We start from the raw sequence: 16,584 nt of genomic DNA, 5'->3' as shown, positions 1-16,584 counted from the left end.
CTCTGAATAATCACAAAATTACAAATAACTACAAGTTACGACAAATACAATAACATTTGCATAATTTATTCATACTAAAGGGAGCTGAAGTGTGGCTTGCTGAATAATGATAAAAATGCGGAAAATAAGTCATGAAAAATATTACTTTGTGGCTATTTGAGACTTTGAGGCTTACATTGTTTAAAGGATAGCAGAAACAGCGCTTGTCTAAGCATAGCGCTTTTCATTTTTTCTCAAGAATAATCTGGAGAAGGAATTAAAACACTGCAGATATAACGCAACAAACTCACATAGAGGGAAAATACGAGCAATTAATTGCAAAATATCTGAGATGAAGAGGTACTGTATGTTTATTTTACATATATTTATATTTGTTTATATTTATATATGTACATATTCTGGCCAACTTTGTTTTCATTTTTTTTTTTTTAAATAAACATTTACACATTGTTATGTGAGTAATTGACATGAAATTTTAAGCACAGTGTCCTGCTATGTGACACTTTCTTCATCTAACTATTTTAAACAACATTTTATGATCTTGTATAGCTATATATAAATACATATATAATGTATTATTATAATACTTGTTGTTTCCACAACCTCATATTAACTAAGACAAGTTTATTTGCACTTCTAGAGAAAAGTTGAAAGGTGATTAAGATCTTTAAAAACTTTGAAGAAATGCTGACTTGTCACAGATTCTAAAATACACACTTTCCCTTGTACTTTCTTGTACATTTTAACCTAACATCTGTTTGTTGGGAAAAAAGTTTTCAGACATACTAAGTGTTTATTTTGGTACTTTCTCTAAAAAAATCCACTCATCACATTTACAGTGGTTTTATATGTTTTAAAGTTATGACAATTTATGCTCTGTGGGGCCCGTTGTCACGACTAGCAGTCAATTGATATGTCTTTTTTTTTTTTCACCACAAAATTTTTAAATTGAGCCGGAAAATTAAATCAATGAGCCAGTGTGTTATGGTATGGCGTGCTGCAGGCCGGGTTTGGTGGGCCGCTCTGGGCCAGAAAGTCCAGGGCCACTTTTTAGTCCCAGTCTGCCCCTGGGCTGTGGTAACAATTTAATTTATGATAATAGCAAAGAGGAAATAATAATTTTTATATGCAAATATTTCTGAAAAATTAGCCCATGAATTTTTTGATTGTAGGTATGTGTTCTGGATATAACAAGTATTGTCCCTCAGAATTAAGCAACCTTCCCTAAAACTGAAATAACAATTTCCCCAAATTCATGCATGTGCATTGCCAAGGGAAGACAGTAATAGTTTGGTTTGCTGACCAAAAGAACCACCCTCTGTTGCTGATTGGCTGGAGTAGTGTTGCGTGGATTGGTCTGTTCCACTTTGTTTTTGTCCCATTTACAGAGCCAGGGCTGTGTACAAATGCAAGATTTTTTTTTTTTTCAGCGCATCCACAGAATGGATAGCTAGCAGACTGTGAGGAGATATTTCCAGAATTTGACAAAAAGTGTATTGGATTAGAATTACTGAGTGGCAGCCGCGGGCCGTGCATTTTAAGTCTAGGCCTTCAGTGCGATTCATGCCATTAAGAAAACACAGTTTCACAATGAATAAGACACTATGCCTATCATACATTATGTGGCAGTCAACTAGTAATACCTACATTTTAAAAACAGGTCCATTCATGAAAGCCAGAACTTGAAACCACACTTAATGCTCAAGCAAGCCTAATTTTAACTGCAGCATGAATGTTTTGTGAAATGAACATCAAAAATACAAATTTTTTATATGAATCTACCAAGCAGGTCTACAATACCTGGAAAAATATATATAATAATATTTGTGATTTAAATGTTGCTTGCAATAAATTTCGTTTCGTCAGTGTACACGGTTATGCTGCGTTCCATTCATGTTGGATTTGAGATATTCCTACTTGATATCTCCGTCCATTCCTCGATATTCGGAACTGCAATGCTCCCGTTAGCTTAGCAGGGGTTTGACTCTCATTAGAGATGTCTCCTAGCAACCCAGCTGATAAACAATGATGCAGCGCTAGCATTTGTGCTTCAGGTGTACGATTATCAAAAGAGATTATAATGTTTTGTACACCTGTTTCTGCAGGCATTTGTTAAACAAGCTTTAATATCATGTAATGTGAAAACGAACTCATTATCGATATTACTTAATAAAATGAATGTTTATCACTTACTTTGTATATCTCCCTGAGTGTGGACATGTTTGTGTGACATCATGCACCTGCATCTCGGCGAAATCGGAGTTCAGAATTTCTGCACGAGCCTACAAGTTGTAATTCTGACTTCAAGATGCATTCCATTGCACTTTTCCTAGTAGGAAGTTGTAAAATCGACTTAACGAGTTGAATGGAACGCAGCACTACTTTTCAAAACTTGAAAATCCGACACTGAATGCTCCAGCAGCCTAATTTACACTTAGAAAACTCCTGATGTTGCTATAACAATGCAAAAAGCACTTACCAATTTACTTGAAGTGAAATCAGTCCTCCTTTCCTGTTTAATAAATTAAGCAGTCGCACGGTGTTTTTAAATCCATAAGGATCTCTTTCTCAGTGGTGATGTGGCAGCTGACTCGTCAGCAAGATCTCGCGCTTTTCGCTCTTGAATTATGTACATCACTTAAAGCGTGATTGCGTCACTCAAGGCCAGCTAGAAGGCTTCGACCCCGACATATCCTTAAGATCACACCCACCAAGAACAAATAAGTCAATCTGATTGGCTGATGAATCTGACAATCTGACTTTAGATGCCCATTCGTTTGCACTGTTGAGGGATTCTGAGGAAATTCTGAAGGCCTGAGGGGGTGGAGATCAGACTCACGCGCTGCTTCGGCTAAGGAGCTTGGCTTCGTGCATGCGATTTGTGAAACAGCTGTCACACTTTTCTTGTAAGCATGAAGGAATAAAATCTGGATAAACTGGATAAACTGGACTGGATAAACTTTTCGTTTTTCTCTGTTTGTTTGTAGATTAATTAAGAGTGGAAAGCGATGAAAAATACATAGGCAAAAAGGTGATTGAGGATGAAAGGATGAAAAATATTTATTTATTTGTCATGTTAGGCCAGCAGAGAAGGCTTTGCTGGCCCTGAGAATTCGCCACTGCTTTACCTTGAACTAATGTTGACAAATACTACTTTTGATTTTAAAAATGTATTACTATATGCTAAAATTATCATTAACATAGATTAATAAATGCTTAATAAATATTGTTCATTGTTAGTTCATGTTGTTAACTAATGTTAACAAATGGAAACGACATGGTTACTTGTATAACCTCTGTTCCCTGATAGAGGGAAGGAGACGTTGTGTCGATGTAGTGACACTAGGGGTCACTCTTGGGAGCCCGAGACACCTCTGGTCTTTGATTAATGGCCAATGAAAATTGGCAAGTGGTATTTGCATGCCACTCCCCCGGACATACGGGTATAAAAGGAGCTGGTATGCAACCACTCATTCAGGTTTTATGCTGAGGAGCCGAGACAAGGTCCGGCCATTTCAGCGGGTAGTTCAGCGTTGTGGCAGGAGGGACACAACGTCGGAGGTTACACAAGTAACCATGACGTTCCCTATCTGTCACTCACTCGACGTTGTGTCGATGTAGTGACACTAGGGGTCCCTATATGAAACCCCACAACTGGCGGAACTGTGTTACGTGAACTGGCGGTGTGGCGGGCAGACCACTGTGCGCCTCGTAGCCAGCACACCAGGTCGACATGTAATCTCCCCCAACATAGTTATGAGTGTCGAACGGCCCTTTGGGGACAAGTCGACTACCCAAAAGACAGAGACAGGCTAACCCAGTCGTGGCCTCTTTTCCCCTTCTCCTTTTCTATGCCCTAAAAAAGAAGGGGGATTATCCGACTGGGCCGCCAGGTCTAGTCGGGGGGTGTCCCTCCCAAGGGGAGGACACCACGGAGACCAAACCTCGCCCAAACAGGGGGGTATTTAAGTGGAAAAATATGTCACATGGTCTTTCCGACCATGTGGAGAGTCTTCAAGGTAGATCCTACCCAATGGGGGAGGAGTTACTACAAACATGGAGACTGGGGCAGAGGGGCTCTGCCCAAGGAAGACGCAGTTTACCAACAAGGAAATGAATTAGCGGAAGATATACATCGCATGGGGTTAGCCTTACAGGGAACCGCCACATGCGGAGCACCCACCCCAGAACAGGACTCTTAGTTAGCACGTGTACTGGGCCGGCAGCGAGTCTCTCCGAAAACTCGACTGCCACAGGGCTTGGAGGAACCAGGGAACAAATTTTGTGAACACTACTGGTAATTAATGGTGCACGTCTTCAGCTCAAAAGGAGGTGGAAGGCGCTATTTGCAAGCGATACACCCAGCTGGCTATCCCGGGCTTATCCGCTTGTATTGCGTGCCACTACCTGGGACGAAACCGGTTCCACCCGGAGGTTGTAGAACCTTGCAAAGGTGTTGGGTGTTGCCCAACCTGCTGCTCTGCAAATGTCTGTTAGAGAGGCACCCCTGGCCAGGGCCCAGGAGGCTGCTACACCCCTGGTAGAATGGGCTCGTAGCCCTACCGGGGGCGGCATGTCCTGTGCGTGATATGCCATAGTTATGGCGTCAATGAGCCAGTGGGCGATTCTCTGCTTGGAGACAGCACTTCCTTTCCGCTGTGCACCAAAGCAGACAAAGAGCTGGACACAGCAACGACAGGGCTGGGTCTGCCTCCTCCTGGGGCAGCGCTTGCAGGTTCACCACCTGGTCCCTAAAAGGGGTGATGGGAACCTTGGGCACATAGCCCGGTCAGGGTCTCAGGATCACGTGAGAGTAGCCCAGACCGAACTCCAGGCACGTTTCGCTGACAGAGAACTCTTGCAGGTCTCCTACCCTCTTGATGGAAGTGAGCGCAGTCAGGAGGGCAGTCTTCAAGGAGAGTGCCTTAAGCTCAGCTGACTGCAAAGGCTCAAAGGGGCTCTACATAGACCCTGAAGAACTACAGAGAGGTCCCATGAGGGAACGAGGCGCGGTCTGGAGGGATTCAGCCTCTTGGTGCCTCTCAGGAACCTGATGATCAGGTCGTGCTTCCCTAAGGACTTACCGTCGACTGCGTCGTGGTGTGCTGCTATGGCGGCAACGTACACCTTCAAGGTGGAAGGGGACAGCCTCCCTTCCAAACTCTCCTGCAGGAAGGAAAGCACTGATCCGACTGCGCATCTCTGGGGGTCTTCTTGTCGGGAAGAACACCACTTAGCGACAGACGCCACTTAAAAGCATACAGGCGCCTTGTAGAGGGGCCCTAGCCTGAGTGTGGTAGACCGCTTAGGTCTTCCGTGTCCCGTCCAGTGGCCAGACATGGAGATTCCAAAGGTCTGGTTGCGGGTGCCAGATGGTGCCCCGTCCCTGAGAAAGAAGGTCCTTCCTCAGGGGAATTCACCAGGGGGGGCTGTCACGAGGAGCGTGAAGTCCGAGATCCACGTCTGGGTGGGCCAGTAGGGTGCTACCAGGACGACCTGCTCCTTGTCCTCCCTGACCTTGCACAGGGTCTGTGCAAGAAGGCTCACTGGGGGAAACGCATATTTGCGCAGGCCAGGGGGCCAGCTGTGTGCCAGCGCATCTATGCCGAGGGGGGCCTTGGTCAGGGCGTACCAGAGCGGGCAGTGGGAGGATTCTTGGGAGGTGAACAGATCCACCTGTGCCCGTCTGAATTGACTCCAAATCAGCTGGACCACCTGAGGGTGGAGTCTCCATTCTCCCCTGAGGGTAACCTGCCATGACAGCGCATCCGCTGTAGTGTTGAGGTTGCCCGGGATGTGAGTGGCTCGCGGCGACTTGAAGTGCTGCTGACTCCAGAGGAGGAGATGGCGGGCGAGTTGTGACATACAACGAGAGTGCAGACCGCCTTGGCGGTTGACATATGCTACCGTTGCCGTGTTGTCTGTCCAAACTAACACATGTTTGCCCTGGATCAACGGCCGAAACCTCCGCAGTGCGAGCAGAATAGCCAACAACTCGAGGCAGTTGATGTGCCCGTTGCAAACAGTGCCCCGGCCCGTTTTGGAGGCGTCTGTCGTGACCACGACGCACCTGGAGACCAGTTCTAGGGGAACACCTGCCCGTTGAAACGAGAGGTTGGTCCAAGGGCTGATAAAACGGTGACAGACCAGCGTGATGACCACGCGATGTGTCCCGCGGCGCCATGCCCATCTCGGGACTCGAGTCTGAAGCCAGTGCTGAAGCAGTCTCATATGCATCAACCCGAGCGGGGTGGCTACCGCTGAGGATGCCATATGCCCCAGGAGCCTCTGAAAATGTTTCAGTGGAACCGCTGTTTTCTGTTTGAACGCCTTCAAACAGGCCAGCACTGACTGGGCATGCTCGTTCGTGAGGCGCGCTGTCAAAGAGACTGAGCCGCGCCGGGGCAGGATATGCCGGATAGTCTCCGTCTGCTTCTTCACCGCCGAGAACTGCTGGGAGAAGTCCTCGATGGTGTCGCCGAATAGGCCAGCCTGGGAAATGGGGGCAGCAAGGAACCGTGTCTTGTCGGCCTCACCCATCTCAACCAGGTTGAGCCAAAGGTGGTGCTCCTGGACCACTAATGTGGCCATCGTCCGCCCGAGAGACCACGCCGTGACCTTCGTCGCTCGGAGAGCGAGGTCGGTTGCCGAGCACAGTTCCTGCATCAAATCTGGGGCGGAACTACCCTCGTGCAGTTCTTTCAACGCCTTGGATTGGTGGACCCGCAGGAGAGCCATGGCGTGCAGGGCAGAGGCGGCTTATCCAGCAGCGCTGTAGGCTTTAGCCGTCAGGGACGACGTGAACCTACAGGGCTTGGACGGGAGCATAGGGTGTCCGCGCCAGGTGGCGGCGCTCTGCGGGCATAGGTACGCCTTATCTACCGGAGGAATCGCCGTATAGCCCCTGGCCGCCCCGCCATCGAGGGTAGTGAGGGCGGGGGAACTGCAGAATCGGGGCCAGGCAGTAAAAGGTGCCTCCCACAATTTCGTCAGCTCCTCGTGCACTTCTGGGAAGAAAGGCACTGGAGCGGGGCATGGCTGCTTTGAGCGGCACTGCGAGCCCAGGAACCAGTCATCGAGCCGCGAGGGTTCAGGGGAGAGCAGAGGGTTCCACTCTAACCCGATGCTTGCGGCCGCCCGGGAAAGCATGTCCATCATTTCTGCATCAGCCTGTGACTGGGCAATCATCCCCGAGGGGGGGAGCCCAGCTGAGGCTCCTGCGTCCGACTGGACAAGCCTGCTCTCCGATGCTGCGCTCGAGAGCTCATCATCTTCGCGGGCTCCGAACAAGAGGCCAGACTCGCCGTGAGACGAGCCGGCGGACTCAACCGGAAGCCCGACTGGGGCAGACGAGCATGGTGGGGAATGGGAGGTCCCATTTCTTACGAAAGCAAGCCGCGACCGCAACGTTGCCATGGTCATGTTCTCGCAGTGAGAACAAGAACCATCCACGAACGCTGCCTCCGTGTGGGTCGCGCACAGACACGAAAGACAGAAATCATGACTATCCGAAGTTGAGAGATAACGACCGCAACCAGGAATAACACACAATCGGAAAGGCATCTTTAAAAAGACGTGTCTTTAAAAAGACGTTCCGTGTGTGCCGCTCTTTTTAGAGAAATATACTCTTTTAGAAAAGAAAACTCTTTCAGAAAATATACTCTCTTTTTTTTTCTGCCGAAGCGCCCAGGGCCGTTCTCTGCAGTGCACCAGTGCAGAGGAGGGAGAAGCCGCTGAAATGCGGCGTCAGATCCAGCAGAGGTGAATGAACAGTAGAAATTCAGCTCAGTGAGCATGACCGTTCGGCTCCGAAGAGAAAATCTGAATGAGTGGTTGCATACCAGCTCCTTTTATACCCGTATGTCCGGGGGAGTGGCATGCAACTACCACTCGCCAATTTTCATTGGCCTTTTATCAAAGACCAGAAGTGTCTCGGGCTCCCAAGAGTGACCTCTAGTGTCACTACATCGACACAACGTTGAGTGAGTGACAGATAGGGAACTTATTGTAACGTGTTAGCAATATTTCTTATGTCATACATTTTTCAAAATCACAGAGGGGTAATCACTAGTATGCAAACAACAGCGAGGAGCAGTCTATTTGATTTATAATACGTTTTTCGCACCTGCATTCCAATCTACATATTGATGTAATCCTTCCTCATGATCACGCAGAGTGTATTTATCAGCTGAATGGGAGACTTAACACTATTAAAGTATACAGTAGTGGATTTAGGCATGGGCGACATGTGCAGTCGCCCAGGGCGGCATCTTGTAGGGGGGCGGCACGAGGCACCCACACAACCACACAAATAACTTTTTGTTTAGACTCCCATTCAGCTCATGAAAACATGCTCCGTGATCATGAGGAAGGATTACATCAAGATGTAGATTGGAATGCAGGTGCAGCATTTCATGTCAATAAAACAGTCTACTCCTCTCTCATCTCAATGAGAGGCATGCTGGCATGCATGCCATAGGTTGCCGACCCCTGGTGTACTGTGTAATTACCAGGATGGATGGATGGATGAATGGATGGATGGAGAGATAGATAGATCCTTTCTTGGACAAAAAAGTCAGTGTTTAGCTGCGGAGAGGGAATAAAAGGAACCTCTGTGCCGCAAATGTCTTTGTGTTGGCTCAGAAACAAATAAAGCATTTAACAACTGCAGTTCTGAATTAAGTTTGACTTGTCTCAGACATGTCGGCATTTACAGTGTGAACACTGGTAGGTGCAAACAGTCATTAGAGTTTGGTGATTATAACGTATAAATAACAGATGCCACATTTTTTTGATGATCTCGTTAAAACATGACTTGCCTATGTCTTCAGTTATTCCAGTGATTTTATTCCTATTCTCATTTCAGTCTGGACTGCCTTCCTTTTACCATGCGGTGAGTGAACAACAAAGTATACAATAATTGTGTTTAATCACTAGTTTTTCTGTTCATAAACCAAGCAATTGAAAGTCACAGTAATGTGCTTGTGTATTTGTGCTTATTTTAGCCTGGGCACAAAACAGCATGCAGGGTGTTGTCGTTGAGGCGAGGAACATTACTGTTCCAGCAGGGTCAGATGTCATTTTGCCATGTCACAACCAGCAGATGGTTTGGAGGCAGGATCGCTTGCGGGACCGCCAGCGTGCCGCGCACTGGGACCTGATCCGGAACCAACCCGATTACACTGTGGAACGTGTTGTAGATATGTTCTCAGGGGGAACTGAGCGCCTGTATAATGACTACAACAAGGGCCGTATTACTATCTCAAAAGATGCCTTCAGTGATGGCAACTTCTCGCTGGTTATTAACAGTAAGTTAATCCTGATTGAGCCATTGATTCACTCTTCTGACATTTAATCCCTCCTATTCATGTATTGTTGTTTTCTTTGTGCAGATGTGGACATGAATGATAAAGGTATTTATACCTGCAACCTGCATCACCACTATTGCAAGGTCCACCAGTCCATTAAAATCCAACTCAACATCACTAAATCAGGTAAGAAAATAAACTTCTATAATCGATTGTTCAAAATGGTTTAAAAGCTTCTGTTTAAAAATGAGGTGTGTAATTTCTGTACCACTAGTGTCACCCTATCGAACTGCTTTCAAACACTCCCCTAATAGGTTATTTCATATTCATAGGTTAATTTTCCCGAAAACTGTAAGCACTGTGTTTCTGTGCCAATATAAAAATTCCTATGTTTTTTTTAGCAACCCGCTTAGACCTAGACCGCTCAGACTGTTTGAACAACTGCAGGCGAGGGGCGTATTCAGAAAGCTGTTTTGAAAACATTGTTTATATTTGCAAATCCGTTCGGTGGTGCTAGAGTCACAGAAATGACATACTTCAGCTTTAACTGATAGCACAATATATAGTATTGATAGTGCTACAGTGTTAACAGTTTTCGAGGAAATCAAACTAGAAATGGCTTACGTACAGTTGTCTCTGCTTATTAAGCTGGAATAGGAGAAAGTATTGAAAAACATAACTGAAAAAGTTAAAAACATCATCTTTATATCTCAACTTAAACTTAAGACAAATTTACTTAAAGATGTGAGTTATTTTTTCTATGTTAAAATTCATACTTTCTTGCGGCATATCTAGCCAGACACAGCAACATCAAGCAATGGTAAGAGTTTGGGGTGGGACTATCTGTTTGAACAACCAATGGAAGACAGGGGAAGTTTTCTATATTCTGTTTTAAACACTGATTATTTTTGCCATTCCTTTTGGTGGTGCTAGTGGCACAGAAAGTTATCTTGCACTGGCAGTGGGCACCCTGTGTCGTCATCATACACTATGTTATCTTCATAAATAGTATTACTTAAATTGTCACTCTCTGCAGCACGAAAGGAGAGACGTGTGTGGGACGGTGATAAGCCTGTGTTTGTGGTTCTGGTGGGGAAGAGTGTGGTTCTTCCTTGTGTGAACCGTAGACCATTGTGGACGGACAGTCATAGAGACGAAGGCCAGCAGCAGGTCGTTCACTGGGACTGGCAAGCACCCGGGGTCACCCGTGACCGAGCAGACCGCCTCATTGACATGTACGCCTCTGGAGAAAACCGGCAGTACGGACCGCTGTTCCTCCGGCAGAAGATGAATATCTCAACTGATGCATTCTCCATGGGAGATTTCTCTCTGAGCATACATAACATTCAACCTTCGGATAAAGGCCTGTATTCTTGTCATCTTCACCATCACTACTGTGGTCTTCATGAGAGGCGAATCTTCAGAGTGATAGTTGGTCCATCTGTCCAACCTTTGCCTCCAGCACGTGTCCCTACTGAAGCACCAACAATTCCCTTTTCCTATCCAGTCATACCTGCTGATGACCCAAGTGAGCGAATCCTTTTTTTGACATGTTTTAGTCTTTGTTTTAGTTTTTTTGCATCTTTGATTTGCTGAAAAGACCAGGGTCAGGGTTATGGTCCCAGAGACTGTTATAAATGAGATGGGTCAATGTTATACTTATGAATGGGAAAAATCGTAACACTGGCAACTGTAGGAATGGAAATCCCACCGTACAGTTAATAGAGTCAATCACCTTTTTGATAGAGACATTGGCAGTGATTTGTTCTCTAGAATGCATTAGCTGGAATGGGGGATATCCCTAACCCTGGAAATAGTGTTTTTTTAGCATGATTCTAATGCTAAATGATTCTTCTAAGGAAGCACAACTCATGATACATTGTTGTCAGATTTTATTGCTGATTTAAAATACACTGCCTGGCCCAAAAAAAAAAGAAAAAAAGTTGCATACTCTAATATTTTGTTGGACCGCCTTTAGCTTTGATTACTGGGCGCATTCGTTGTGGCATGGTTTCAACAACATTATGCAGCGTCACAACATTTATTTCCATGCAGAGTCACATTAATTTTAGGCCGAGATCTTGTATTGATGACGGGAGAGTCGAACCACTCTGTTAAGTGTTCTTGAGCACATCCTAAAGACTTTCAATGGGGTTAAGGTCAGGACTCTGTTGTGGCCAATTCATGTTTGAAAATGATTCCTCATGCTCCCTGTACAACTCTTTCACAATTTGAGCCAGATGAGTCTTGGCATTGTCATCCTGGAATATGCCCGTGCCATCAGGGAAGAAAAAATCCATTGATGGGATAACCTGGTCATTAAGTAAATTCAGGTAGTCAGCTGACTTCATTTTATTGCCGCATAACATTGCTGAGCCTAGACCTGACCAATTGAAGCAACCCCAGATCATAACACTGCCTTCAGAGGCTTGTACAGTGGGCATTATGCATGACGGTAGCATCGCTTCATGCACTTCCCTTTTTACCCTGACGCGGCCGTCGCTTTGGAATAGGGTAAATCTGGAAATACCAGATGCGGTATTTTCCTGTCGACGTTCTCGAGAGGACGCATTTGTAAACGCATTCTGCGGGAGACGCTGATGTAAATAGAGAGATTGTGCGCAATAGCTAAACCCATCCGTGTAGCGTACGGACGACTGACAGGGGCCCAGAGAAACGATAAGACCCGAGGCCCAGGACCACCTAAAGGTGGCCCTGCTGATCACGATCGTTCAAGATTTTTTTTTCTGACCACATTTCCACGAAGCTGATGGTTCACCACTATCCGTCCAGATTTTAATAATGCGTTGGACAGTTCTTAACCCTGTTATAATTTATCTGACAAATTAGGTTACACCACCAAAAAAAGTTTTATGGGTTAATTAGATAAAATAGAAATAAATCCTTGTGGAGACAATTGCAGGTTTCCTCTTTTTTCAGTGTGCATGATCTTGAAGAACTCAAAGAAAATAATTTTCCGAGAGATAATGCACATTACTTTTAATAGTTTTCAGGCTTTCAAAATTTTTTCCTGTATTCCAATAATCAGCTCAATTTTTCCTCCCCTTTTTTTTTATACATATGTGGGATTGTTGGAGGAATGTTGCCTGAGAACTAGGTTATATTTACAGACTTCCTCCCCATTTTTTCCATGTTTACTTTTACTGTAGCTAAACTTTCCTGCTCAGTCGGCTGGTCTGCAGTGGGAATGTTACTGTAATCTCTCAGTCTCTCTCTTTCTTTTCTTTTCTTTTCTTTTCTAAAATGGCTTTTTAGTCTGTGTCCAGACTGACTCACACCAGTTATGTTGGCTCTGTCCCAGCTGTCTTTCTGTGTTCTAGTAATTCTAGTAAAGAAGAGTTTATGCAAGTGAATGTTTTCAACAGAAATGTGATGAATAGGTTGTAAAGGAGGTGGGGGAGGTTTTACTGGAAGACCGCTTCATATTTCCTCCACTTAGCAATGGCTGAGCTCATTTTATAAACTATTACAGCCCCACAAAAGGTCACATCAATGCTTTACATTCTCCTAGGCTTTGCAGATTTTATAATCATTGCTCGGACTGTTTTCGCACTGGCAGTGGGCTGTTTGTTGACATGAAAAGCCACCTCTATACATCTGAGCTAACCGGGAGAATGGTCAGTGTTACATTCACATTTTCTCATGTCTGTAAGCATTTTTCCTCAGTCCTCTGTAAGCAGTACAATATGACTCGGTTTCGGTCAACTATACATCTTATAGATTTAATGTATTGCCTGAATTTGACCTTCTTGTAAGTCTTAAATTTGAGAAGCAACTTTTAAAGGTTAAACAGCACAAAACTTTAACTGATTTCTAATTTTGAAGTAGGAGATTTTCTGTTCTTGGCTTGGAAAAAAATGAAAAGTAAATTTCAGTAGTAAATAAAATATTTTATTTTTTCCAGCTTAAAAACCTATGTAACACACAAACCTATCAAAACAGTTCAAGAATCATTGCTGTGGCCTAGCCATTTGAGTCAACATATTGAGGTATGACACACAAATCCAAATTTAAATCCGACTCATGCTGTATTCTGATCCCACTTTTCCAACCATTCCTTGTCCTCTCCTGACTGTCCTATTAATAGTTAACAAAAAGGCTAAGAAAATGTTGATCTCTTATTTGAGAAGGTGTTTTACTATGATATGGTCGAGCGCCGGCTTATGAATGGAGAGCGAGATCGTGAGATGAGAACGGTAAGGAACGGCAAGGATCATCACCTGTCGATGATTGTCTCTAACAGCTGTTTGTCATTGCAGTGAGAGTTGGAGACAGATTTAAGAGCGAGACAGATGCCAGTGAGGGGAGAGAGAGAGTGACACATGCAACCGTCTTTGTGTTTTATATTGGAAAGCACATTTTGATTTATGTTTAAACTGAAGAGTGTAAGAGCTTTACATTGGATTGTTTGCCCAGCTCCCGTTTACTCCTTGGTAGAGAGTTACAAACCTGCCACAGTCTTGTCACACGGGTGCCGAAACCCGGGATTAAAGAAGGAAGAACGCTGCCATGGAGTCCTCACCACTGGAGGATGTGATCAAGACCCTCGCCAGCCTCCACCATTTGCAGCATCAAGCCCTACTCGAGCTGCGCGCGGAGCAGGAACAGTGCTCCATCTCGCTCCTCCGGGCCCAAGCGGAAGACCGGCAGGTGCTTCGGAGATTGCTGCCCCAGGAGGAGGCTGCAGCCATGACCCCGGACCCCTCATCTTCCCTGCCCAATGTTCCGCTGGTCAAGATGGGCCCCCAAGATGACCTGGAGGCGTTCTTGGAGCTCTTTTAGCAGATAGCGGGAGCATGCACTTGGCCAAGCACCCAATGGGTGGTCCGCTTGATCCCACTGTTGTCTGGGGAGGCCCAACTCGCAGCGTAGCAGCTACAAGTGCAGAACCTCCTGGTGTATGCGGATTTGAGGAAAGCCATCTTGCAACCGGTAGGCTAGACACCAGAATAACAGTGCCAACGTTTCTGCTTGCTGACCCTTGGCAAGCACGGCTGTTTGCCTTGGCCCAGCAGCTCCAGGATGCCTGCCAACGGTGGTTGCAGGCAGAGCAGCGTGAAGTCGGTACTGGAGCAGTTTATCGCCCGGCTTCCGGCAGGGATGGTGGAGTGTGTCCAGTGCCACTGCACGGTGTCGCTCCACACGGCCATCCAGCTGGCAGAGGACCACATGGCGGCGTATTCGGGAGCCAGCGAGCCTCGAGACCCTTCTCCTCTCTCTCTCTCTCTCCTGTCTCCCCTCCTTCTCTTCCCTCCCCTTCCTCCCGTCCTGTTCTTCTTCCCTGGAAATGGGGGGGGCTGCACACCTACTGGTTTCCCCTATCCATCTCCACTCTTACTACCATGTTGGTGAATCCACTGCTGAGGGTGTGGGCATGAAGACTGGGCCAGTTTGCTGGAGCTGCGAAGAGCTCAGGAATTTCCAGGACCAATACCCGGTGATGGAGGTAGGGACATTGGTTCGGGACCCTGACGCTCCACAGGCTGCCCCTTATTGAGTATTAAGGGGGGTAAATACCAGGCCTTGGTGGATTTGGGTTGCAATCAAACCTCTATCCATCAATGCTTGGTTCAAGATGAGGATTTGGGTGCTAGTCACAGGGTAAAGGTGAGGTGTGTGCATGGTGATATCCACATTTATCCTGTAGTGACTCTGACTATTCAGTTCCGGGGACAAAATCATAGCGTCGAGGCAGTGATTAGTCCCTGCCTCACCCATCCGCTAATCTTGGGTACGAATTAGCCAGTATTTACCACTTTATTGAGGGAAATTTGTGTGGATGGGTCCTGTAACAAAGCGTCTCGGTATGTGGTTTGCGATGCGCTGGCTGGGGAGGCGAAGCCAGGGCCGTCTACATCAGCTCCATGGCAGGATGACGTAAGGGAGGGGGAAGTCTCGGCATCCCCAGCCCTTAGAGGATTCCCTGCAGGGGATTTCCGTCAGGAGCAGATGCAAGATGAAACCCTTAGGCACGCCTTCGACCAAGTGAAAGTAATTGATGGTCAACGTCTTCAGCCAGACATTGCACTCTCATATGCGTACTTTTCTATTATAAATGATCGGTTGTATCAAGTTACGCAGGACACTCAGACAAAAGAGGATGCAACCCAGTTGTTGATACCAAAGAGCCGTTGGGAAATGCTATTCCAGACAGCTCATCATAATCCGATGGCAGGTCATTCTATTGGCCGGGCATTCACGGGGATGTTTGCAGGTGGTGTGCGGCACGCCTTTGTGCCCGCTTCCTTTGATCGAGGTCCCCTTCAAAAGAATTGGCATGCTATTAGAGTGGATGGCACGTGGACATCTCTTTATATTGGTTCTGGTTGACTACGCAACGTGATATTCGGAAGCAGTGCCTCTATGCAACATTTCAGCACGTAGTGTTGCGGAGGCACTCTTCAGATTCATCTACTGAGTGGGGATTCCGAAAGAAATCCTAACTGATCAAGGCACTACTTTAATGCCACATACACTACGTGAGCTGTACAAATTATTGGGTATTAAATCGATTCAGACAAGCGTGTACCACCCACAAACGGACGGCTTGGTCGAACGGTTTATTCAAACCCTGAAAAACACGATTCGTAGGTTTGTGCACGAAGATGCTTGGAATTGGGATAAGTGGCTTGAACCCCTGTTATTCGCAATTCGAGAGGTCCCGAAAGCCTCCACAGGGTTCTCCCCATTTGAATTATTGTATGGGCATAAGCCTCGCGGTGTCTTAGATGTCATGAGGGAAAATTGGGTGGAGGGACCTTCAAACAGCAAAAACGAAATTCAATACATTCTTGACCTGAGAACAAAACTCCACACATTGGGGCAGCTGTCACAGGAGAATTTGCTACAGTTTCAAGAACGTCAGTCCCGAGTCACGTGATGCCATGCGAGGTTCAGACGTGTGAACGGCGAGCCCTGCACACTTTGCTAGTTTTAATACTTTTTATGTCATAAACCGGTGAGATTCGACAAACCCTGATCCATGACTGTTCTAGGAAGACAATATGTCAAAGAATTCAAAATCTTTGGGCTCTGGAGATATTCAAAGACACTTACGTGCTCAAGCTGACGCCCCTGAGCAGCAGGCTGCAAGCCAGGGAGCCGATTTGGCCGGAGAAGTGAAGGAAATTCAGCGAGAATTACTGAACATGTTGGCAATGCTGACAAAGGTCTTTGCTGACTTGGAGGGTCTTGCTGTAATACGTCGATCGATCACTGCCATGGAGACAAAATTCACTGAGGTGGTTACAAGAGT

The 16,584-nt window shown here is 46.1% G+C and overlaps 1 protein-coding gene across 4 annotated transcripts in view; it reads left to right on the top strand.

Moving 5' to 3' along the window:
* The window catches only part of LOC127419769 (matrix remodeling-associated protein 8-like), a 29,756-nt gene that overhangs the window by 1,753 nt on the left and 11,419 nt on the right, over positions 1-16,584 (top strand). For all 4 annotated transcript variants that reach the window (XM_051661483.1, XM_051661480.1, XM_051661482.1 and 1 more), the window contains exons 2-5: positions 8,867-8,893; positions 9,006-9,308; positions 9,393-9,494; positions 10,345-10,836. In XM_051661483.1, the coding sequence (XP_051517443.1) occupies positions 8,867-8,893; positions 9,006-9,308; positions 9,393-9,494; positions 10,345-10,836 (924 nt within the window). The remainder of the gene's footprint in view (positions 1-8,866; positions 8,894-9,005; positions 9,309-9,392; positions 9,495-10,344; positions 10,837-16,584) is intronic.

This window comes from Myxocyprinus asiaticus, chromosome 29 (genome assembly GCF_019703515.2).
Source record: "Myxocyprinus asiaticus isolate MX2 ecotype Aquarium Trade chromosome 29, UBuf_Myxa_2, whole genome shotgun sequence".
NCBI lineage: Eukaryota > Metazoa > Chordata > Actinopteri > Cypriniformes > Catostomidae > Myxocyprinus > Myxocyprinus asiaticus.
Note: the sequence above shows the minus strand (reverse complement) of the source record. Positions and strands in the feature narration are given on the sequence as shown.